General features: G+C 37.0%; 1 protein-coding gene across 2 annotated transcripts in view; it reads right to left on the bottom strand.

Moving 5' to 3' along the window:
- LOC110448222 (sodium-independent sulfate anion transporter-like) overlaps positions 1-25,630 on the bottom strand; it is a 50,791-nt gene that overhangs the window by 5,140 nt on the left and 20,021 nt on the right. For both annotated transcript variants that reach the window (XM_021494356.1, XM_021494357.1), the window contains exons 4-19: positions 23,332-23,434; positions 19,224-19,428; positions 15,972-16,057; positions 15,643-15,722; positions 15,205-15,259; positions 14,359-14,455; positions 13,082-13,260; positions 12,827-12,899; positions 11,479-11,529; positions 11,199-11,259; positions 8,222-8,277; positions 5,923-6,063; positions 4,423-4,481; positions 2,753-2,824; positions 2,340-2,442; positions 2,048-2,115 (exon numbers count right to left, since the gene is read on the bottom strand). In XM_021494356.1, the coding sequence (XP_021350031.1) occupies positions 2,048-2,115; positions 2,340-2,442; positions 2,753-2,824; positions 4,423-4,481; positions 5,923-6,063; positions 8,222-8,277; positions 11,199-11,259; positions 11,479-11,529; positions 12,827-12,899; positions 13,082-13,260; positions 14,359-14,455; positions 15,205-15,259; positions 15,643-15,722; positions 15,972-16,057; positions 19,224-19,428; positions 23,332-23,434 (1,489 nt within the window). The remainder of the gene's footprint in view (positions 1-2,047; positions 2,116-2,339; positions 2,443-2,752; positions 2,825-4,422; positions 4,482-5,922; positions 6,064-8,221; positions 8,278-11,198; positions 11,260-11,478; positions 11,530-12,826; positions 12,900-13,081; positions 13,261-14,358; positions 14,456-15,204; positions 15,260-15,642; positions 15,723-15,971; positions 16,058-19,223; positions 19,429-23,331; positions 23,435-25,630) is intronic.

Here is a 25,630-nt window from a genome sequence, read left to right as displayed (position 1 = left end):
TTTAGTTGTTCATAAGAAGTCATCTTACAAAGTAAGTAAAAGAAATTATGCTTGATGGAAGGACGACAAATAGATGACGAATGCTGCACCACCAGACAAGCTAACTTGGCCTTTTTGCCAAAAAATATTATTATCTCAAAGGTTCATTAACACATGCACCTAAATTAACATGACCAACTTATGACTTCATAATAATTATGTCAACAAACCTTTATGTTAAACCCCCAGACATGGTATGTTAACATGGAATTAGGACCATTTAGCATGTTCTTTGAGGTGCACAGTTTTGTTAGGGGTTACATGCATGATTAAATACATACAATGTTTCCCATGGTTTAGAAGACAGTTGTTATTATACTGTATACAATGTCTACAAATCGAAAGAATTTATTTTGGCAACTGGGTCATGCTTAGGGCAATTAATTTGTGATTTTTTGTATGCTTTGATTAACCTGTTTCATTCTGATTTTACTGAATCTGGAAACCCCTCCCTGATTTTCAATCTATAAACAACTTACTTTCTGTCAGACAGCGATTTGTTATTCAACACCAGTATTCATTATTTCCCTACAATAGTTCTCTGATATTAGGATATGACAAGAAAAACTTTGATTGTTTCTCATACTATTTCTGAATCTATAGATTGTTGTGTTCCAGTTAAGTATTATGTAACAGGAGAAAGACAAATGCAACAGCTATACTGGATTCAAACCCTGGACCCTCAACATTCCAGACAGACTACCTATTGAGCCACCTGGTCGCCCAGTCCAGTTCCGCTACATTTACATATAAAGAGTTATGGACTGTTCCACTTATACTGTATATGTCATATATCCTACATGTACAGAGTTATGGACTGTTCCACTTATACTGAATATGTAATATATCCTACATATAAAGAGTTATGGACTTGTTTATGTCATATATCCTACATGTACAGAGTTATGGACTGTTCCACTTATACTGTATATGTCATATATATTCTACATGTACAGAGTTATGGACTGTTCCACTTATATACAATATGTCATATATCCTACATGTACAGAGTTACATGTTAATATATTATACAGTTATAGAATGGGTATGAGGGGAATAGTAAATTTATGGTCACCTGAGGTGAAAAACTATTTCCAGAGGCGGCAAAGCCGCCGAGGGGAATTGTTTTTCACCAAGGGTGACAATGAATTTACTATTTCCAGAAATACCCATTCTATAACTGTTTTATTATAACGATACAAATCAAGGCAATTTGACAAATGAATTCATTAACTCATTTCTTTAAACAAGTTCAAAGAGAGAAAAAAAATACAATTGAAAATGCTGTATGCAGCATCGTTGATGATATCTTCATTTCTAGCATTCAAGAAGTGTTTTTGTAGACAGTGTCTAATGGTCAGTATTGACTTCCTAGCCTTTTTAGTCCCATCAACCTTTTTGAGTTCTGCATAAAACGCTCTGCCCTTATTGTCCATCACTCCGGCATACGTTCAGTTAAATAAGTTTTGAAGTAAATTCACTGCAGACTTAACAGCTTTTGTACTTAAGCTATACAGTACTGTTAGCGTCCATACTATGCTGTAATTCCTCATCAGTATGATCATCAAGACCACCTACATCGGTGGCCATTTTCGCTGTTGTCGTTTGGTTCTGAATTCAGACGTCGCCTGCGTCAGTTCTTGGCCACGCCCACCAAATGTTTTCATTGGTTGATATTGTATAAGCTCCGCCTACAAATATTCATGAGGGAGTAGTCCTCTTTCTGTCAGGGAGTAGACCTTTCTTGCAGGGAGTAGTCCTAATTTGGGGAGGGCATAGCCCTCAGGTGGAGAGATTTAGGTGATTTTAGAGAAATAGGACATTTTATCGTATTGTTTTTATAATAAACAGAGCTATAGTCTTTTCCTGTTAATATCATACAGAGCTATGGTCTGTTGCAGTTCTATGTGTTTATGTGATATTACTTACCTGCAAAGAGCTATAGCCTGTTTAAAGGTACAAAGCTATAGTATGTTGCAGTTCTACGTGTCTATGTGATATAACTTACCTGCATAGAGCTATAATCCGTTGCAGTTACAAAAGTACAGTCCACGACAACTGATCTTAGTTTATCACCTGAAAAGAAACCCAAAAAATCTGTGATGGAGGACATCTAAATTATTTTCAAAATACATGTGTCATGTGATTGATTGATAGTTAGATTGCTCCCAGTTGTATCATTTGACATTTGTCATTACTTAAAAGGGAGATAAGACAAAATAGCCATTGATTGTACTGACTCAAGTCAGCTGTAGCAATGTCTGTAGTTAAAACTGATCACAGACAACAGGAATTCTGACCTTTTACTGTAGCTGCCTCTGTAACTCTGCTCTGTATATAGTCGACGGCTGGGAAGCGTACCCCCTGGTCCATCTTCAGTACCACCACGCCCACGTCTGACACCTGTCACATAACCAAAACATTAATGTCACCTGATGAGGTCAGTAAGAGTATTCAACATCAATTTGATTTTCTATTAACCTTAATGTAATACAGTGATTTCACTTCATACAGTATCTGTTAATAGGATAATCTTGAGTACACATTTTCAGTTTAACAACTACTCTATCACAAAAAAGGGTTTAAAATTCTACACACATAATTCAGGGTGCATGTAATTTTGTTATCTGTAGTTATCTGTAGTTCTGATCACAAACTTGTTCAAATAACCATAGAATGCTGATTTCTCAAAGGATCCAAACAAAACACTCACATTGATCTTTGGTCTAGCCATAGGGTACAGCAAGGTCAGGAGGTCAACACCCACACCGATGATGATTCCATACTACAAAAGAGTACCATCATATATATATTACCACAGCAGCTAAGTTATAACTTCTAAACAGCAGAAAACAAATCTGACTGAAGTATAGAAATCTATCTATAAGCAGTAGCTCCTTATGTGTGAAATTATATGACACCAGTATAATATCACAGGATCTCAAATGCCGATTTGATAAGTGCATATATATGTATCCAATCCTTAAAAGGTACTGGTCATGACCACTTTTGCTACTTTTTAGCCTCTAGAGATGCTCACATTTATCAACAGTGATCACATTGATCAGAGACACTCACATGGATCAGAGACGCTAACATTGATCAGAGACGCTCACATTGATCAGAGACACTCACATTGATCAGAAACACTCACATGGATCAGAGACACTCACATTGATCAGAGACGCTCGCATTGATCAGAGACGCTCACATTGATCAGAAACACTCACATTGATCAGAAACACTCACATTGATCAGAGACGCTCACATTGATCAGAGACGCTCGCATTGATCAGAGACACTCACATTGATCAGAAGTGATCACAATGATCAGCTCACATGGCCTCTGTTAGTGCTGACAGTTTATGTTGTGTAATGTACTAGCACCATTACTACCTTCTACTGAGTGAACTACAGTCTCATAGTGGTTATCATGAGATGAAATCAAAATGTTGCCTTCATTTCTAACACATCATTCAACAGCACAATAAGACCACAGTCCCCTAACACTTTCCAGTGTTCTGAATTGACATGTAACGTGTCTGATAACAATTCGCAGTGCTCTGATTGGACAGAATACTCCTTTCTACTCTATTTATCTCATTCAAAGCTGCAGATTTTCTGTACTAAATCATGGTACTCGTCAGCAGTCTTATTAAGCTTTACTTTATTATGGTAATCATCTGAAGTCTAATTCAGATGGCTCAGTCTCAGGTAAATTAGCTAGTATCATACTCTAATGAATGCTGCTCAGGTAAAATTAGCTAGTATCATACTGTAATGAATGCTGCTCAGGTAAAATTAGCTAGTATCCTACTGAATGCTGCTCAGGTAAAATTAGCTAGTATCATACTCTAATGAAAGCTGCTCAGGAAAAATTAGCTAGTATGCTACTGAATGCTGCTCAGATAAAATTAGCTAGTATGCTACTGAATGCTGCTCAAGTAAAATTAGCTAGTATGCTACTGAATGCTGCTCAAGTAAAATTAGCTAGTATCCTTCTGAATGCTGCTCAGTTAAAATTAGCTAGTATGCTACTGAATGCTGCTCAAGTAAAATTAGCTAGTATCATACTGAATGCTGCTCAGGTAAAATTAGCTAGTATCATACTGAATATATTAATGCTGCTCAGGTAAAATGAGCTAGTATCATACTGAATGCTGCTCAGGTAAAATGAGCTATAAAAGTATCATACTGAATGCTGCTCAGGTAAAATTAGCTAGTATCATACTGAATGCTGCTCAGGTAAAATTAGCTAGTATCATACTGAATGTGTGAAGTTTCCCAGAATGCCACTGTATGTAACCTCATACCTCATACCTGTCTTATGAAGAGAAGACTATGTACATAGAATTAAACTTGATTGTTACTGGTTGTACTCACCTCAATGCCCACACCCAAAGACGACAAAAAGGTCACAAACAGAGGGATCAGGTCAATCTCTATAAGTAATACAAACAGAAGGATCTGTTCAATCTCTATAAGTAATACATATACAAACAGAAGGATCAGGTCAATCTCTATAAGTAATCCAAACAGAAGGATCAGGTCAATCTCTATAAGTAATCCAAACAGAAGGATCAGGTCAATCTCTATAAGTAATCCAAACAGAAGGATCAGGTCAATCTCTATAAGTAATCCAAACAGAAGGATCAGGTCAATCTCTATAAGTAATCCAAACAGAAGGATCAGGTCAATCTCTATAAGTAATCCAAACAGAAGGATCAGGTCAATCTCTATAAGTAATACATATACAAACAGAGGGATCAGGTCAATCTCTATAAGTAATACAAACATGGGGATCAGGTCAATCTCTATAAGTAATACAAACAAAGGGATCAGGTCAATCTCTATAAGTAATACAAATAGAAGGATCTGTTCAATCTCTATAAGTAATACAAACAGAAGGATCTGTTCAATCTCTATAAGTAATACAAACAGAAGGATCTGTTCAATCTCTATAAGTAATACAAACAGAAGGATCACGTCTATCTCTATAAGTAATACAAACAGAGGGATCAGGCCAATCTCTATAAGTAATACAAACAGAGGGATCAGCTCAATCTCTATAAGTAATACAAACAGGGGGATCAGGTCAATCTCTATAAGTAAAACAAACAGACGGATCAGGTCAATCTCTATAAGTAATACAAACAGTAGGATCAGGTCAATCTATATAAGTAATACAAACAGAAGGATCAGGTCAATCTCTATAAGTAATCCAAACAGAAGGATCAGGTCAATCTCTATAAGTAATCCAAACAGAAGGATCAGGTCAATCTCTATAAGTAATACAAACAGACGGATCAGGTCTATCTCTATAAGTAATACAAACAGAGGGATCAGGCCAATCTCTATAAGTAATACAAACAGAGGGATCAGGCCAATCTCTATAAGTAATACAAACAGAGGGATCAGCTCAATCTCTATAAGTAATACAAACAGGGGGATCAGGTCAATCTCTATAAGTAATACAAACATGGGGATCAGGTCAATCTCTATAAGTAATACAAACAGAGGGATCAGGTCAATCTCTATAAGTAATACAAACAGGGGGATCAGGTCAATCTCTATAAGTAATACAAACAGACGGATCAGGTCAATCTCTATAAGTAATACAAACAGAGGGATCAGGTCAATCTCTATAAGTAATAAAAACAGTTAAGTACAACCTATAAAAAGGGAGTTAACGTCATTGTATTGGAACCAACACCATTCAAAAATTGTTTCCTTGACTTTATAGTCTGATTGAATTGGTGCCATAGCAACATGATAGCAACATGTACAAGGCACGACTAACAACAAATAAAGAATACATTTTAATGGAATAGCTTGAAACTCTTCCTCTTTTTCAATTAAAAACTCAAATAAAAGTTGACATACTATTTGCCTTCCAAAGTTTCTTGACAATTTTGTAGTCGACCATCTGTATGACGGCTGAGATGATGACCGCTGACAGTGCTGCCTTCGGAATATAGAAGAAGAGTGGAGTGAGGAACTGTAGGGATAACAGTATCACAGCACCTGTAATAAAAGAGTTTATATGGACCAATCAAAGCACTTGTAACAAGAGACCAATTACAGCATCTGTAACAAAGGACCAATCCCAGCTCCTGTAAGACTAGAAAATGTCTGTAAGACATGAATGCCCCCGTCACCATGTGATATTAGTTTCAGTGTTTGATGTTTCACAGGACGTGGCGGGACGGGATGGGATGCAGCAGGACAAGACGGGAGGGATATGGGCAACACTATATGCCCCCCCTCCCCCCCCATTTTATGGCGGGGACATAAAAAGGCCCATAGGTATAAATAATCATGCTTTAAATTTGTTTCATAATGTTTTTCTATAATAAAGATATGCAAAAGTATTATTTCCATGTGAGCAATACTATTTGGCCCTCCATAGGGACCCATTAGAGCTTAAGTTTAAGTTTGAAATATCTTTTCAAAAATGTAGCTTTGGTGGTCATAATGGATTTCTGATAACCCGCAAATAAACAACACTTTGTCAGAACAACACTTTGTCAGAATCCTAAGTAATTCATTCCTACCATGTTTCAGTTAAATCAGCCTGTTAGAGTTTGAGATTGAAATAGTTTTTCAGAATGGCAGCTGTGGTTGTCATTGTGAGGATATCAGTAAAATTCCTGTAGGTATCAATTATATCTCTTCTGTATATTATTTCAGTTTATGTTGAAAATGTGAAATGTTACTGAACAACGATGAATAAAAAAGGATCGCAATAGTTCACTTGAGCCAGGACAAGGACACTTGTTTTTAAACCAATTACAGTAACGTTTGATTTTATAAAGACTTACTACACACCTGTAAGATGTACACCAATTAAACAGTAATGCATTTTACTTTGTTTAACAATCACTGATACTTCTGACAAGGAAACTTTCATGTTGACCAATTACAGTAATTGCAACACACTAAATGTAAAGTACAGTTTAGTTATCATGTAGATCACTGACATAACACTAAGGTAATCTGATCACTGACATAACACTAGGGTAGTCTGTTCACTGACATAACACTAAGGTAGTCTGTTCACTGACATAACACTAAGGTAGTCTGTTCACTGACATAACACTAAGGTAGTCTGTTCACTGACATAACACTAAGGTAGTCTGTTCACTGACATAACACTAAGGTAGTCTGATCACTGACATAACACAAAGGTAGTCTGTTCACTGACATAACACTAAGGTAGTCTGATCACTGACATAACACTAATGTAGTCTGTTCACTGACATAACACTAAGGTAGTCTGTTCACTGACATAACACTAAGGTAGTCTGTTCACTGACATAACACTAAGGTAGTCTGTTCACTGACATAACACTAAGGTAGTCTGTTCACTGACATAACACTAAGGTAGTCTGTTCACTGACATAACACTAAGGTAGTCTGTTCACTGACATAACACTAAGGTAGTCTGTTCACTGACATAACACTAAGGTAGTCTGTTCACTGACATAACACTAAGGTAGTCTGTTCACTGACATAACACTAAGGTAGTCTGTTCACTGACATAACACTAAGGTAGTCTGTTCACTGACATAACACTAAGGTAGTCTGTTCACTGACATAACACTAAGGTAGTCTGTTCACTGACATAACACTAAGGTAGTCTGTTCACTGACATAACACTAAGGTAGTCTGTTCACTGACATAACACTAAGGTAGTCTGTTCACTGACATAACACTAAGGTAGTCTGATCACTAACATAACACTAATGTAGTCTGTTCACTGACATAACACTAAGGTAGTCTGTTCACTGACATAACACTAAGGTAGTCTGTTCACTGACATAACACTAAGGTAGTCTGATCACTGACATAACACTAAGGTAGTCTGATCACTGACATAACACTAAGGTAGTCTGATCACTGACATAACACTAAGGTAGTTTGTTCACTGACATAACACAAAGGTAGTCTGATCACTGACATAACACTAAGGTAGTCTGTTCACTGACATAACACTAAGGTAGTCTGATCACTGACATAACACTAGGGTAGTCTGATCACTGACATAACACTAATAAAGTCTGTTCACTGACATAACACTAAGGTAGTCTGTTCACTGACATAACACTAAGGTAGTCTGTTCACTGATATAACACTAAGGTAGTAGGTTAACTTTAAGTCAATTTAGTACATAGAATCTCACCTGTAATTAGACCTGATGCAGGTGTTTTCACACCACTCTGAGAGTTGACAGCAGTTCTGTAAAAGAATAACACTGGATCAGATTACAGCAATACATGATCAAAGTACAGTAACACTGGATCATATTATAGTAACACTGGATCATATTATAGTAACACTGGATCAGATTACAGTAACACTGAATCAAAGTACAGTAACACTGGATCAGATGGATTAAAGCAACACAGAATCAAAGTATAGTAACACTATATCAGATTACAGTAACACTGGATCAGATAACAGTAACACTGGATCAGATTACAGTAACAGTGGATCAGATTACAGTAACACTGGATCAAAGTATAGAAACACAGGATCATAGTATAGTAACACTGGATCATATTATAGTAACACCGGATCATATTATAGTAACACTGGATCATAGTATAGTAACACTGGATCATATTATAGTAACACCGGATCATATTATAGTAACACTGGATCAGATTACAGTAACACAGGATCAAAGTATAGTAACACTGGATCATATTATAGTAACACTGGATTAGATTACAGTAACACTGGATCAAAGTATAGAAACACAGGATCATAGTATAGTAACACTGGATCATATTATAGTAAAACAGGATCAAAGTATAGTAACACTGGATTAGAGTACAGTAACACTGGGTCAGATTACAGTAACACTGGATCATATTGTAGTAACACTGGATCATATTATAGTAAAACAGGATCAAAGTATAGTAACACTGGATTAGAGTACAGTAACACTGGGTCAGATTACAGTAACACTGGATCATATTATAGTAACACCGGATCATATTATAGTAACACTGGATCATAGTATAGTAACACTGGATCAAAGTATAGTAACAGTGGATCATAGTATAGTAACACTGGATCATATTATAGTAACACCGGATCATATTATAGTAACACTGGATCAGATTACAGTAACACAACACTGGATCAGATTACAGTAACACTGGGTCAGATTACAGTAACACTGGATCATATTATAGTAACACAGGGTCAAAATATAGGAACACTGGATCAGAGTACAGTAACACTGTGTCAGATTACAGTAACACTGGATCAGATTACTGTAATCTGACCCAGTGTTACTGCACTCTGATCCAGTGTTACTATACTTTGATCCTGTGTTACTGTAATCTGATCCAGTGTTACTATAATATGATCCTATGATCCTGTGTTACTGTAATCTGATCCAGTGTTACTGTTATCTGATCTAGTGTTACTGTAATCTGATATAGTGTTACTATACTTTGATTACAGTAACACTGGATCAGATAACAGTAACCCTGGATCAGATAACAGTAACACTGGATCAGAGTACAGTAACTCTGGATCAGATTACAGTAACACTGGATCAGATAACAGTAACCCTGGATCAGATAACAGTAACACTGGATTAGATTACAGTAACACTGGATCAAAGTATAGTAACACTGATCATATTATAGTAACACTGGATCATAGTATAGTAACACTGGATCATATTATAGTAACACAGGGTCAAAATATAGTAACACTGGATCAGAGTACAGTAACACTGGGTCAGATTACAGTAACACTGGATCAGATTACAGTAACACAGGATCATAGTATAGTAACACTGGATCAAAGAACACTGGATCAGATAACAGTAACACAGATCAGATTACAGTAACACTGGATCATATTATAGTAACACTGGATCAAAGTATAGTAACACTGATCATATTATAGTAACACTGGATCAGATTACAGCAACACAGGATCAAAGAATAGTAACACTGGATCAGATTACAGCAACATGGGATACAAATATAGTAACACTGGATCAGATAACAGTAACCCAGGATCAAGGTATAGTAACACTGGATCAGATTACAGTGACACTGGATCAGATTACAGTAACACTGGATCAGATTACAGCAACACAGGATCAAAGAATAGTAACACTGGATCAGATTACAGCAACATGGGATACAAATATAGTAACACTGGATCAGATAACAGTAACACAGGATCAAGGTATAGTAACACTGGATCAGATTACAGTAACACTGGATCATATTATAGTAGCACTGGATCAGATTACAGAAACACTGAATCAGATTACAGCAACATGGGATAAAAATATAGTAACACTGGATCAGATTACAGTAACACAGGATCAAAGTATAGTAACACTGGATCAGATTACAGTAACACAGGATCAAAGTATAGTAACACTGGGTCAGATTACAGTAACACTGGATCAGATTACAGTAACTATGGATCAATGTATAGTAACCATGGATCAGATTACAGTAGCAATGGATCAAAGTATAGTAACACTGGATCAGATTACATTAACACAGGATCAAGGTATAGTAACACTATAACCTTAAATAGAGGTCAAGGTAATTTTTGTCTGCAAATTTTAAAGCACTTTATGCCAGCAATTTACTGGGCAAATATTACCACTTGAGGCCTTCCTGTTCTTTAGAAGAAATTGTTTGATTTCTCTAACTAGTTTGACCCCTGTGACTTTGAATATAAGTCATACATGTATAACCATTTGGTTGAATTCTGTGAGAAGTTTGGGTAGGAATGGACTCCTTTTTGCTCATCCCTGAGCCCCAAACAGATTCAGTCTACATAGCAGCTTGGTAGGAGGTGTCAATTAAAAGTAAATCACCCAGAATGGAACCCTTTTGACTCAGCTTCCAAGAGAGTCAGCCCCAAACAGTTAGGGAAGGTGCCTTTTAAAAAATCAACCAAATTTACATCATCTAACCTACCCTTCAGCATCAAGGAAGGTCAGACCCTTTATTTATAGAACTTTTGATTACCATTTGCTAAAAGTGCTGCTACCAAACTCTTCTTGAATTCTGCCCTGTGTGGTTTTTTTTGTTAGTTTTTTTTAATGCAAATGTCGGAAGGTCAATACATAAAGAAGATAATGGATGGAATTATAATATAAAGCTTACCTTGAGAAACTTCCTGTCACTGGGTAGGAGGATATGAAGGAGCTCAATATATTGGCCGTACCTGTCCAGAACAGAAAACATCGAAAATGAGCAAAATCTCTCAATATGTCTTTATTGTGTCATTCTGAAATAATTCAATATACCATTGGTTATGACTTGTATTGTTTTTATTTTAGTTTACTAACACTGAAACCACCTTTACAGACTGAAACAAACATTTGAGACAATGAAATAAAATAAAGACAAAAAGCTGTTTTTAACTATACAAGATAACACTTACCAACAGCTATTAATTCTTGGCTTGGATAGATTTTGTAATCATTTTGCCGAGCTACAACACAATAAAAAACATTTTGGTATTATTTTGTCAAGCTACAAAAAGAAAAGAAAAGAAAAAGAAAAAAAGGAAGCATGGTATATTTTGTTGAAAAGAATAAATAAAAGGCAGTTTAGCAATGATACAAATTCTAAGTCTTGTATTAACTTTAAGCTCTTCAGCTTACCAGTTTACAAATGACATTTAAATACAGTGACAGACACTGCAATAATGCAGTAAAGAAGTGACAAAATATACATGGTAGGTACATAAAGTGTATCATTACATCATGGTCTTCCTTGATTGAGTGACATCGTATATAAATTTACTTCATTAGTTAATTGTATTATCTTATAGGTGTTTTTTTCCAGTAATACATTCTTTTACATCTTTATCTTAATCTCTGGTAAAGCGGACATAATAACAAGGAACTTCAGAGCTGCAAACTCTGCATAAACGTTCCTGTCTAACGACATTTTGATACCGCCCTGTTTCTATATGTAGAGTTTCTATATGTAGAGTATGTGCTGATAAGCGTATTCTAGTCGGTGTAACTCTGTTCCATTTGGGAATGTATTTTCATAAGTAATGCTGTGAATATATATTACTTACTATATAGTATATATGTCTATACAAATGACATTTCGAACAGCTGTCTAGTATTTCAAACAATTCTTGCCTTGCATTATACAAAATTCTTTGCTTAGTTATTGGCAGAGCCTCAGACATATTAAAGGTATTTTATTTAAACACAGATTTTAGAATACAGTTCTCACACCAATATTTTATCATAATGTAGGGTATGTAAAAAAGGAAATCTACCTAAAATAAATCACAACATTATATTTGGATTTCTTGACACATAAGTTCTTTTTACAAAACTCTAAATGACATTTTTTCAAAATGTTAATTTCTTTTTACGACCCCCACACTTCAGATGCATAAAACTGTTTACATATATGTATCAAACAGTTTGACTAAAGTATCACAGTTTAAATTCATATTTTTACACTTTGGATAAAAAGCAAATTGCTTTCGGCCTTGCTGAGACAATTGCTTCTGTGCAGTGTTAAATTAATTATTAGACTATTAGATTTTAGAGTAATTCCCGAGATACGTACACTAATCCACCACCTCTAGGGTTTTTTCCCATCATAGAACCATGCCTCTTCATTTCGTATGTTTTATTTAACAGCCTACCCCCATATTGTATGGTTAACAGGCATTTTCAAACGCACAAGTTTCTTTTAAGAAACAGTTATAATTTTGTTATATAAATTCCAAGTTCAATTACAAAAATATCAATATTTACCAAAGGCTTTTCCGATAGCAATGAGTTCCACCAGGCCTAACAGTGGTACGATACCTATACCTGCTCCGATACCCTGTAATTCACAAAGTGTAAAATTACAACTTGGAAATACAAGTTTTAAGAGTTGTATCTCACCAATATTATCAATTTTTCTCAGTTACTTCCTTACTAAATTATTTTTGTAAGAATAAATAACAATTTTCTTTGCATGATTCTTCAAACCATAATGATGAAAAAAAATAAAAAATCACTTACAGACAAGATGGTCCCAGCTGATATGGTGTCATTTCCATTCTGAACGGAGAATGAGGGAGCGCTGAAGGAAGGTAGCCCTTGCTGTATATCGCCTGTAATACTGATGGCATCATTGATGTTCTGGCTCCTGAGGATAGCTACCACTCCGGAAGCTGAGATTACAATGATGGCATTCGCAGCTGTAATAGAGGATAGCAAAACCATCTTAGGCACAGCTTGTAATCGACATATTTTAGGGCTCATTCAAAATGATAGGTTGTGGAAGGTAAAATACTATAAGTACAGCATTGGCATATGTCTTCAGAATAACCACTCTAACAGACACTTTCACTTTACAATACAATAATACAATACAATAATACATAATACAATACAATAATCTTTATTTAAAGTTGGGTAAGTGTACAACGGTAAAACATTAGCTCTAGAGAGCTATTGATCTGACTACAAGTAAACGAAAACAGCCACATTAAAGCATACAAGTACGATACAACACATAGATACATTACAAGCAATTCATACATAATAGCAAGGAAATGACAGAACTGTACAGATGAGGTCGGCAGTGGGACATCCCCTTAGCCCGACTATAGACTCACCTGTCCCTGTCAGACATACAAGGTAGAGACAGAACTGTACAGATGGGGTCGGCAGTGGGACATCACCTTAGCCCGACTATTGACTCACCTGTCCCTGTCAGCCATACAAGGAAGAGACAGAACTGTACAGATGAGGTCGGCAGTGGGACATCCCTTTAGCCCGACTATAGACTCACCTGTCCCTGTCAGACATACAAGGTAGAGACAGAACTGTACAGATGAGGTCGGCAGTGGGACATCACCTTAGCCCGACTATAGACTCACCTGTACCTGTCAGCCATACAAGGTAGAGACAGAACTGTACAGATGAGGTCGGGAGTGGGACATCACCTTTGCCCGACTATAGACTCACCTGTCCCTGTCAGCCATACAAGGTAGAGACAGAACTGTACAGATGAGCTAGGTGATGGAACGTCACGTTAGCCCCACTATTGGTTTGGTTTGTTTGTGTTTTACCTCCTTTTAACAGCTATGGTCATTGAAGGACATGCCAGGGTTTTTGTGGTGGATGAAAGCTGGAGTTCCCGGTGAAAAAACATCGACTTATGACCAGTACCTGATGACTGCCCCACATAGGCCTCAAACCTGTGACCAAGTGGTGGAGAGCTAGTGGTAGCAGATTATCAGACGCCTTACCCACTCGGTCAGCGCGGCCTCCTTGCCTGACTTCTTACTCACCTGTCCCTGTCAGCCATATAAGGTATCGACAGAACTGGACACACAAGTTTGGAGGAGGGCTATCTGGAGGGTCGTTCCACTGGATTGCTCGCATTTTCTGTAAAGAGAGATGAGACTTATCAATACACCAGGTATATATATAGAAAATCTCTTTTAATGTTGATCTTCAATTTTATTTGTATTATTTACCACTAAAAAAAATAGTTGAAATCAAACAACAATTTGTTAAATTTTGTTATAAATAGAATTTGTATGAGAAAGCACACTGTACATTGAAAAGGAATTAATTTACAGACAAGTTTGACAGAAAGAAATTATCCTAACGATGTAAGCTACCTTTTTGCTACAAACCTCTACCTGCAAAATGAGTATGACATTAAGAAACTAATTATAACTAGAAAAGAAATGCCATTGTTTGACAATTTGAATAACACTTTGGTAGCACTGGTTAACAATCTGGTAACAATGGGGTAACATTTGGGTAACATTGGGGTAACATTGGGGTAACATTGGGGTAACAATGGGGTAACAATGGGGTAACATTTGGGTAACAATGGGGTAACAATGGGGTAACATTTGGGTTACATTAGAGTTGTTCTGAATGGTGGGATAATGCAATTATTCTGTATGGAATATAATTCCAACATAACCACAACTTACCTTGAGTAGGAACTTACCTTGGGTAGGAACTTACCTTGGGTAGGAACTTACCTTGAACTTACCTTGGGTAGGAATTTACCTTGAGTAGGAACTTACCTTGAACTTACCTTGGGTAGGAATTTACCTTGAGTAGGAACTTACCTTGAGTAGGAACTTACCTTGAACTTACCTTGAGTAGGAACTTACCTTGAGTAGGAACAGGAGCACAAGACACACCAGCCCCATGGTCATATCCCAGACTCTGTAATATAACCATCAACATGTCATCACGAATCACTACAGGACATTGAACTAGGCACCTGAGGCCAATTCTAACTTGGGAGAATCACATTCCTTCAGTGAAGTAGGTGTTCTCCACATCCATATATATCAGGATTCAAGTTCATCAGGGTTTAATGCATAGCATAATTACAGAATAGTTTTTTTTATAATTTTGTCATTAACATTTACAGCCTGTCCAATCTTTTTTCCGATATATCCTCTTGGTTATTTAAAACCAGCAAACCAAATCTTACATATTACTTCCTCATATCTATAAGTTCCTTATATCTATCTCAGCTGAAATAGACAATAACATTGATGTAATATATTCATTGTGACCTAGACAGTGACTATGTAACTTACTTGGTTTCTGGAATCTTTCTGAATGTTTCATACACCATATGTAGAAACTCCCTCGGAATGTCTGTAAGTCCTAATAATCCCTGTCAATCATACATAATTTGCAGATATCAAATTGCTGCTTCAACATTTCCAGGAAGTTAAAATATACTTTATATAGATAAGATATTGCCTATCATTTCTATTGTGTATTTTGCGAGTATTTTTTGTTAAACTTTTATGTTTACCTTCAAATTAAGAAATTATAAAGTAAATGTACACGTCATTTTGTTGCTAGTGTCATCAAAATCTTTTTAAAAGCTTAAGACCGGGTGAAGTCTGATGACTGTTACCTTGACTTGGCCGAAGCCGATGGTGATGGCCGCTGCCGAGGTGAAGGCGTTGATGACAGGATAGGATATAAAGTTGACTAATATACCTGAAATAATCACAAAAATGCTGATTTACACCGATGTATAACACAAATCTCAATACCATGACAGGGAATAAACTTAACAGTTACATGTCATTACTTTTTAAAAGTACATACCTGACATATGAGTTACGAGTATCCTTAATATTATATTTTAAATGATTTATTTTCTATAAATACATTTACTGTGTCACAAATTTCTCATTGTTTTAATTTTGTCAAAATAACTGAAACTGTAAATATCTTCTCCCATGGAGATTTCGATCTAAGGACATATACGCCCCCATCTTCCACTGTCTTGTCTCTGAACCTTGGGCAGAGCTTGAGTTAGACAATTAAAAAGTAATGCCTTGGATTGGATACTTTCACTGTAACACCCTCAATGTAAGGAATGATGATATTGGTCACTTTACATTTAACTGGTTTACCTCACAGCCTTCAATGCTTCTCACCTCACCATAACAAGGTAAATACTACATGAAGACTGAAGAGCCATTACAATTATCTTAGTTGAGTCTATTTATTGGACATGCTGACAGAGATACCATAGCTGGGTTGGAGTCAATTTTTGTACCAGAGTCACAACAGAAGTATGTAATTGTTAAAAGACAACGGACAACAAAAGACGACAGACAAAGGTGGAAAGCCGTATTTCACATCATCAACATAGTTGGTAACAAGCCATGTTCATTGTTTTGTTAATAAGATTGTTTTTCTCAGGAATCAAAAGTGTAAAAAATAATGAGGTTTGACAGTGAAAAAAGCACCCACTTATGGATAAAGAGTAATTGTTGCTATTTACCCACTTTTTGTAAAGAATAATGAGGTTTGACAGTGAAAAAACACCCACTAATGGATAAAGAGTAATTGTTGCTATTTACCCACTTTGTATTTTATAGTTTACACAGTGTTGAGAAATATCATAGTTTAATTGATTTCATTTTACAAACTGTATCTGCAAAAAGCCAAAAGAACAAGACAATCAACAAAACTATATACAGTGTATATACAATTTTTCTCACATTACAAATTTATTAATAAGGCAAGGGAGGTAATCTATCCATTTAATTTAAGATTATCTCCCTTCACTAGTTAATATTCACTACATAGACCAGGTAAAATGAGTTTTATTTAGTTAAGTTTTATATGCTTTCCGAAGTTCTCTCTGTAGAAAATTGTTATCTAGACTTAATGAACATGCTTTATGTAAAGTGATAAGGAAAATTGATTTAGTTATAATATAAGTTAAATAATTTATTATAAGTAAATGTTACCTCTATTTGTGGACATATTTTAGGACTAATATATAACCACATAACTTGCTGAATCACTAATACCAGGAAATATAGGTAACAGGCCTAGCTTCCCGTATAGATATATGATTATGATAGCTCAGGTGTCCAAGAAAATATTCTGTAATAAACGAATGCTCTTTGTCTTGAAAAGGCCAATGTAATGGTTGGCAGAGCTCAGAATGTAGTTCCTAATATTTCTGTCAAATAAACAGCAATAAAACAAAAAGTCTACATGCTTCTTTCCTTCATTTACTAAATTTTATTACATTTCCTTAAAAACAAAATCTTTTTATGTAAAAATACTGCAAAAGTCAGCCATTTAGGTTCAGCCAATATGGCTTGATCCCTGGATCTGCAAAAGTCAAACTTTCTAGAGTTAATTCTTGTTTCTCCAGGTAAAGAATCAGTAGCCAATTCTTTCCCTGGGGGAATAATTCAGCTAGTGATTCTTTCCACCCTTGGTATTGTTTTAGGGGAAGAAACCATCCGCTAACCGAGTCTTTCCACCCTTGGTATTGTTTTAGGGGAAGAAACCATCCACTAACGAGTCTTTCCACCCTTGGTATTGTTTTAGAGGAAGAAACCATCCGCTAACTGGTTCTTTCCACACTTGGTATTGGTTTAAGGGAAGAAACCATCCGCTAACTGGTTCTTTCCACACTTGGTATTGGTTTAAGGGAAGAAACCATCCGCTAACTGGTTCTTTCCACACTTGGTATTGGTTTAGGGGAAGAAACCATCCGCTAACTGGTTCTTTCTACCCTTGGTATTGTTTTAGGGGAAAAAAACATCCACTAACTCAGTCTTTGCACCATTGGTATTGTTTTAGGGGAAGAAACCATCCACTAACTGATTCTTTCCACCCTTGGTATTGGTTTAGGGGAAGAAACCATCCGCTAACTGGTTCTTTCTACCCTTGGTATTGTTTTAGGGGAAGAAACCATCCGCTAACCGAGTCTTTCCACCCTTGGTATTGTTTAAGGGGAAGAAACCATCCGCTAACCGAGTCTTTCCACTATTGGTATTGTTTTAGGGGAAGAAACCATCCTCTAACGAGTCTTTCCACCATTGGTATTGTTTTAGGAGAAGAAACCATCCGCTAACTGGTTCTTTCTACCCTTGGTATTGTTTAAGGGAAAGAAACCATCCGCTAACCGAGTCTTTCCACCATTGGTATTGTTTTAGGGGAAGAAACTATCCGCTAACTGAGTCTTTCCACCATTGGTATTGTTTTAGGGGAAGAAACCATCCACTAACCGAGTCTTTCCGCCATTGGTATTGTTTTAGGGGAAGAAACCATCCGCTAACTGAGTCTTTCCACCATTGGTATTGGTTTAGGGGAAGAAACCATCCGCTAACTGGTTCTTTCCACCCTTGGTATTGGTTTAGGGGAAGAAACCATCCGCCAACTGATTCTTTCCACCCTTGGAATTGTTTTTTATCCTCTCTTTCAAAACCCTTACCAAGGAAAACGAATTGGCTGTTACACAGTCCCGATATGTTATAATACTCTACATTGATCACCGAGAGAGAATGATAAGTTGTTTCTATAGTTTTACTACCAAATAACTTCTCTTGATAGTGAAAGAAAGATGCTCTTGGAGTAATTTACTGTAGAACAAATTACAGGAGGAATTAAGTGTCTTCAATGAGGCCGTGTTAGTTTGTTATTATGAACACATGATTTAATAATATGTGAGAGTATTTAGGAATAGGATTCAATACAATACACTGTACATCCTTATAATTCAAGATTTTGTTCTCCACTTTATTTAATCATACCTGTAGAGGAATGTGCTAGTCCTTAGAATGAAATGATGTTTCATTCATAGCAATGACTGAAATGGTCTAAGAAAGTGTACCTATGAATGACATACCTAGGTTTAGGATGCCCATGAGGAGCTGGACACACCCACACAGGAGACAGAGGACGATGGCGTAGGTGGCATCATTCTCCACTGGTGAGATCGCAAAGGACGCCGTCATCAGGGACATGATGGCTGTGGGTCCAAGGGTGATGTCTTTGGCTGTCCCCAGGAAACAGTACACAAAACAACCCATAAACGCTGAGTACAGGCCATACTGAAACAGAATACAACAATAACCCTTAAATACTGAATACAGACAAATACACAAAACAACCCATAAACGAAAGAGTACAGGCCATACTGAAACAGTATACAACAATAACCCTTAAATACTGAATACAGACAAATACACAAAACAACCCATAAACGCTGAGTACAGGCCATACTGAAACAGTATACAACAATAACCCTTAAATACTGAATACAGACAAATACACAAAACAACCCATAAACGCTGAGTACAGGCCGTACTGAAACAGTATACAACAATAACCCTTAAATACTGAATACAGACAAATACACAAAACAACCCATAAACGCTGAGTACAGGCCATACTGAAACAGTATACAACAATAACCCTTAAATACTGAATACAGACAAATACACAAAACAACCCATAAACGCTGAGTACAGGCCGTACTGAAACAGTATACAACAATAACCCTTAAATACTGAATACAGACAAATACACAAAACAACCCATAAACGCTGAGTACAGGCCATACTGAAACAGTATACAACAATAACCCTTAAATACTGAATACAGACAAATACACAAAACAACCCATAAACGCTGAGTACAGGCCGTACTGAAACAGTATACAACAATAACCCTTAAATACTGAATACAGACAAATACACAAAACAACCCATAAACGCTGAGTACAGGCCATACTGAAACAGTATACAACAATAACCCTTAAATACTGAATACAGACAAATACACAAAACAACCCATAAACGCTGAGTACAGGCCGTACTGAAACAGTATACAACAATAACCCTTAAATACTGAATACAGACAAATACACAAAACAACCCATAAACGCTGAGTACAGGCCATACTGAAACAGTATACAACAATAACCCTTAAATACTGAATACAGACAAATACACAAAACAACCCATAAACGCTGAGTACAGGCCGTACTGAAACAGAATAGAACAATAACCCTTAAATACTGAATACAGACAAATACACAAGTTTTTACAATCCACCATCAAACCCCGGCCGCCTTGGTGAAAAGCAAGTTGAGCGCACATGCCTTTCACCAAGGCGGCTGGGGTTTGATTCCCTGATCAGATGTGAAATAGTATGAGGTCACCTGTCCTACCATGTTGGTTTTCTCCAGGTTCTCTGGGTTTTTCCCACAGTAAGACCATCCGGGCCAACAAGAGTGATTAATATAAGTTTCATAATTGTTGTAAAATAAATGAATTTAAAGGAAACACTCGGAGCCACTCTTGTTGATGATTTTGTTTTAAATTTTATCTTTCTTATTTGTTTTTGTTAAAAATTCCCTCAAGGTCTGGTTCTCTTTTAAGAAAAGATTATCAAATGTAACTTCATGCCAGACAATACAGTTTCCAATGCAAAGTTACAGTTATTGGCAGTGGTAGACAAGTACACTACACCAAACAACACAGAGATACTGAGGGCCATGCCCGGTAAATCAGGGACAAAGTGGGAAGAAACTTATCTGTCCAATTAAACTAAATAGATATTGTTGAGGACAAAATTGTTTGTCCAATTAAATTCAATAGATATCATTTAGGACAAAATTGTTTGTCCAATTAAATTAAAGGAAAAAAGGACAAAATTATCTCTTTCAACTTAGAGGGACGACCTAGATATATCACATTTTAGCCGACGTTAATTATGCAGTTCTTACAAGAAAGGGAGTGGAAAACCTAACAGGGTAAACAGGAATGACCTGAACTGTAAATAATACCCACAATAACTTACCTGTGGGCAGGTGAACTCTTTGTCCTCAAAATTTCCAAAATTCCATGCCAATATTGAGGTAATAAATTCAAAACTAAAATCTCATTTCTATATGTAGAATGGCAGAGTAACAGACTCTTAAAAGTGACAACACAAAAGATCAGACAAGATCTAGTTGGTTCTACAAGTTATAAGAAAAGATGAAAAGACAGGAATGATATTTTGAATTTACAACGTAAACTTGATGATATGATATCTAGGACAATGGAGTACCCAAAGATAGCTGACGAGGGTCAGCTCTCAAATCAGCCTCTAATAAAACAATACCTCCCAAGTATATAGATAGCTTAAAGGGCAGCTCTCGATCTCAAACGCTCAAATTAAACATTTCTTCCTCTTGACAGAGAGGTACGCAGGGGTCATTTTCTACGTGACTCCTTCATAGAAAACCACAGGAATGACAAAAACATTTTTTTTAAATAAGGTTAATCTGGGGTAAAAATATTGTCACACAGATTTAAAATAAACAAGGCCCTGTGCGTTTCTGATCAGTTTAAAATCAAAGTTTATCTTTGGTCATAAAATTCCAAAACTACAATGCTTCGACAGTTACTGTCTTATCAGGGTAGTCATAATATCTTTGGGTAGGCCTGCCCCTGGGGTACATACCTGTGTGGGTAGTCGTTATATATTTGAGTAGGCCTGCCCCTGGGGTACATACCTGTGTGGGTAGTTGTTATATCTTTGGGTAGGCCTGCCCCTGGGGTACATACCTGTGTGGGTAGTCGTTATATCTTTGGGTAGGCCTGCCCCTGGGGTACATACCTGTGTGGGTAGTCGTTATATCTTTGGGTAGGCCTGCCCCTGGGGTACATACCTGTGTGGGTAGTCGTTATATCTTTGGGTAGGCCTGCCCCTGGGGTACATACCTGTGTGGGTAGTCGTTATATCTTTGGGTAGGCCTGCCCCTGGGGTACATACCTGTGTGGGTAGTCGTTATATCTTTGGGTAGGCCTGCCCCTGGGGTACATACCTGTGTGGGTAGTCGTTATATCTTTGGGTAGGCCTGCCCCTGGGGTACATACCTGTGTGGGTAGTCGTTATATCTTTGGGTAGGCCTGCCCCTGGGGTACATACCTGTGTGGGTAGTCATTATATCTTTGGGTAGGCCTGCCCCTGGGGTACATACCTGTGTGGGTAGTCGTTATATCTTTGGGTAGGCCTGCCCCTGGGGTACATACCTGTGTGGGTAGTCGTTATATCTTTGGGTAGGCCTGCCCCTGGGGTACATACCTGTGTGGGTAGTCGTTATATCTTTGGGTAGGCCTGCCCCTGGGGTACATACCTGTGTGGGTAGTCGTTATATCTTTGGGTAGGCCTGCCCCTGGGGTACATACCTGTGTGGGTAGTCGTTATATCTTTGGGTAGGCCTGCCCCTGGGGTACATACCTGTGTGGGTAGTCGTTATATCTTTGGGTAGGCCTGCCCCTGGGGTACATACCTGTGTGGGTAGTCGTTATATCTTTGGGTAGGCCTGCCCCTGGGGTACATACCTGTGTGGGTAGTCGTTATATCTTTGGGTAGGCCTGCCCCTGGGGTACATACCTGTGTGGGTAGTCGTTATATCTTTGGGTAGGCCTGCCCCTGGGGTACATACCTGTGTAGGTAGTCGTTATATCTTTGGGTAGGCCTGCCCCTGGGGTACATACCTGTGTGGGTAGTCGTTATATCTTTGGGTAGGCCTGCCCCTGGGGTACATACCTGTGTGGGTAGTCATTATATCTTTGGGTAGGCCTGTCCCTGAGGTACAAACCTGTTAAGGTAATCTTGCTATCTTGGTGTAGGCCAGCCCCTGGGGTACATACCTGTGAAGGTAATCTTGCTATCTTGGCGTAGGCCAGCCCCTGGGTACATACCTGTGAGGGGAATCTTGCTATCTTGGCGTAGGCCAGCCCCTGGGTACATACCTGTGAGGGGAATCTTGCTATCTTGGCGTAGGCCAGCCCCTGGGTACATACCTGTGAGGGCAATCTTGCTATCTTGGCGTAGGCCAGCCCCTGGGGACATACCTGTGAGGGTAATCTTGCTATCTGGGCGTAGGCCAGCCCCTGGGTACATACCTGTGAGGGTAATCTTGCTACCTTTGCGTAGGCCAGCCCCTGGGTACATACCTGTGAGGGTAATCTTGCTATCTTGGCGTAGGCCAGCCCCTGGGGTATCACAGTCAGAGCCACAGTCAGACCAGCAACCAAATCACACTGCAGTGCTTGCAGACTGCAAAGTCAAAGGTTACAGCATCAAAAGAGGAATAGAAAATATTTTAGCAACAAATTATACCAATTTCTGTAAATAAAGAGGCTACGAGCTCGAGGTAAGCTAAGAGTATCAGTCAGCTTGACATTTAAGCAATCATGGCAAAATATTCTCACTAAAAGAAGGACAGGGCCAGGCTCTGGGACTAATCCTTATAGCATGATTGTGTTTATCTCTCCATGCCCACAAAGCACAGATTAAGTGAAAGGGTGAAAATCTTGATTCTTTTATTCTATGACCCAAGAACTTATTCTCCAGAGTCATGACATGATGTTTGACAGAGTCCAATGCATGGGTTCGTTGAAGTTTGACATGATGCACTGCAGGGAGTCAATAAAGTATGACAGAGTGCACTATGCATTTACAGTCATTGAAGCATTGACAGGAGTGCACGACAGACACAACTGAAGCTTTTAAATTCGAACAACATGGTTCTATTATTACTGAAATTTCATTACGTTTTTATCTTTGCCAATCAAAAGTAAGTTTTTCACCAGTTTGTCTTAAAGCCTTGTAATGTACTTATACCAGTAATGCATTCTAGATCTGTTGAGGTCTCTATAATATGCTCTCAGCATTAAGCAATAATTACAGTAACCAGAAGATCTACTTAGAGATATAAACAACTGCATTGTCATTGTGCTTACAGTGTGGTATAACTGTACATATATGTTCACCTTTCTGAACTTTGTCAGACAAGGGGGTAACAAAGGATTGTGCTGGACTGTTAGGAGAGATCACTATTTAATGTGTGTAAATAAAGCACATACAATTAACTAGGTAAGTAAAAGATTAAAAGAATACAACACTGGAATTCTCTGATGACATTATGGGTTTAACATAGAATAATAGTAATATTTCTAACATGTACATAATATCACGATCACAAAATATACACTGTATACTGATAATACATGTACATAATATCACGATCACAAAATATACACTGTGTATATGTACATAATATCACGATCACAAAATAAACACTGTATACATGTACATAATATCACAATCAGAAAATATACACTGTATACATGTACATAATATCACGATCACAAAATATACACTGTATACTGATAATACATGTACATAATATCATGATCAGAAAATATACACTGTATACATGTACATAATATCATGATCAGAAAATATACACTGTGTACATGTACATAATATCATGATCAGAAAATATACACTGTGTACATGTACATAATATCATGATCAGAAAATATACACTGTGTACATGTACATAATATCATGATCAGAAAATATACACTGTGTACATGTACATAATATCATGATCAGAAAATATACACTGTGTACATGTACATAATATCATGATCAGAAAATATACACTGTGTACATGTACATAATATCATGATCAGAAAATATACACTGTGTACATGTACATAATATCATGATCAGAAAATATACACTGTGTACATGTACATAATATCATGATCAGAAAATATACACTGTGTACATGTACATAATATCATGATCAGAAAATATACACTGTGTACATGTACATAATATCATGATCACAAAATATACACTGTGTATATGTACATAATATCACGATCACAAAATAAACACTGTATACATGTACATAATATCACGATCACAAAATATACACTGAATACATGTACATAATATCACGATCACAAAATATACACTGTGTACATGTACATAATATCACGATCACAAAATAAACACTGTATACATGTACATAATATCACGATCACAAAATATACACTGAATACATGTACATAATATCACGATCACAAAATATACACTGTGTACATGTACATAATATCACGATCACAAAATAAACACTGTATACATGTACATAATATCACGATCACAAAATATACACTGAATACATGTACATAATATCACGATCACAAAATATACACTGTGTACATGTACATAATATCACGATCACAAAATAAACACTGTATACATGTACATAATATCACGATCACAAAATATACACTGTATACATGTACATAATATCACGATCACAAAATATACACTGTATACATGTACATAATATCACCTCATAAAATATACACTGTGTATTTGGACATAATATCACCTCATAAAATATACACTGTGTACATGTACATAATATCACGATCACAAAATATACACTGA

This window comes from Mizuhopecten yessoensis, unplaced genomic scaffold (assembly GCF_002113885.1).
Source record: "Mizuhopecten yessoensis strain PY_sf001 unplaced genomic scaffold, ASM211388v2 scaffold3949, whole genome shotgun sequence".
NCBI lineage: Eukaryota > Metazoa > Mollusca > Bivalvia > Pectinida > Pectinidae > Mizuhopecten > Mizuhopecten yessoensis.
The sequence above is the reverse complement of the archived record's forward strand: the minus strand, read 5'-3'. Positions and strand labels throughout refer to the sequence as shown.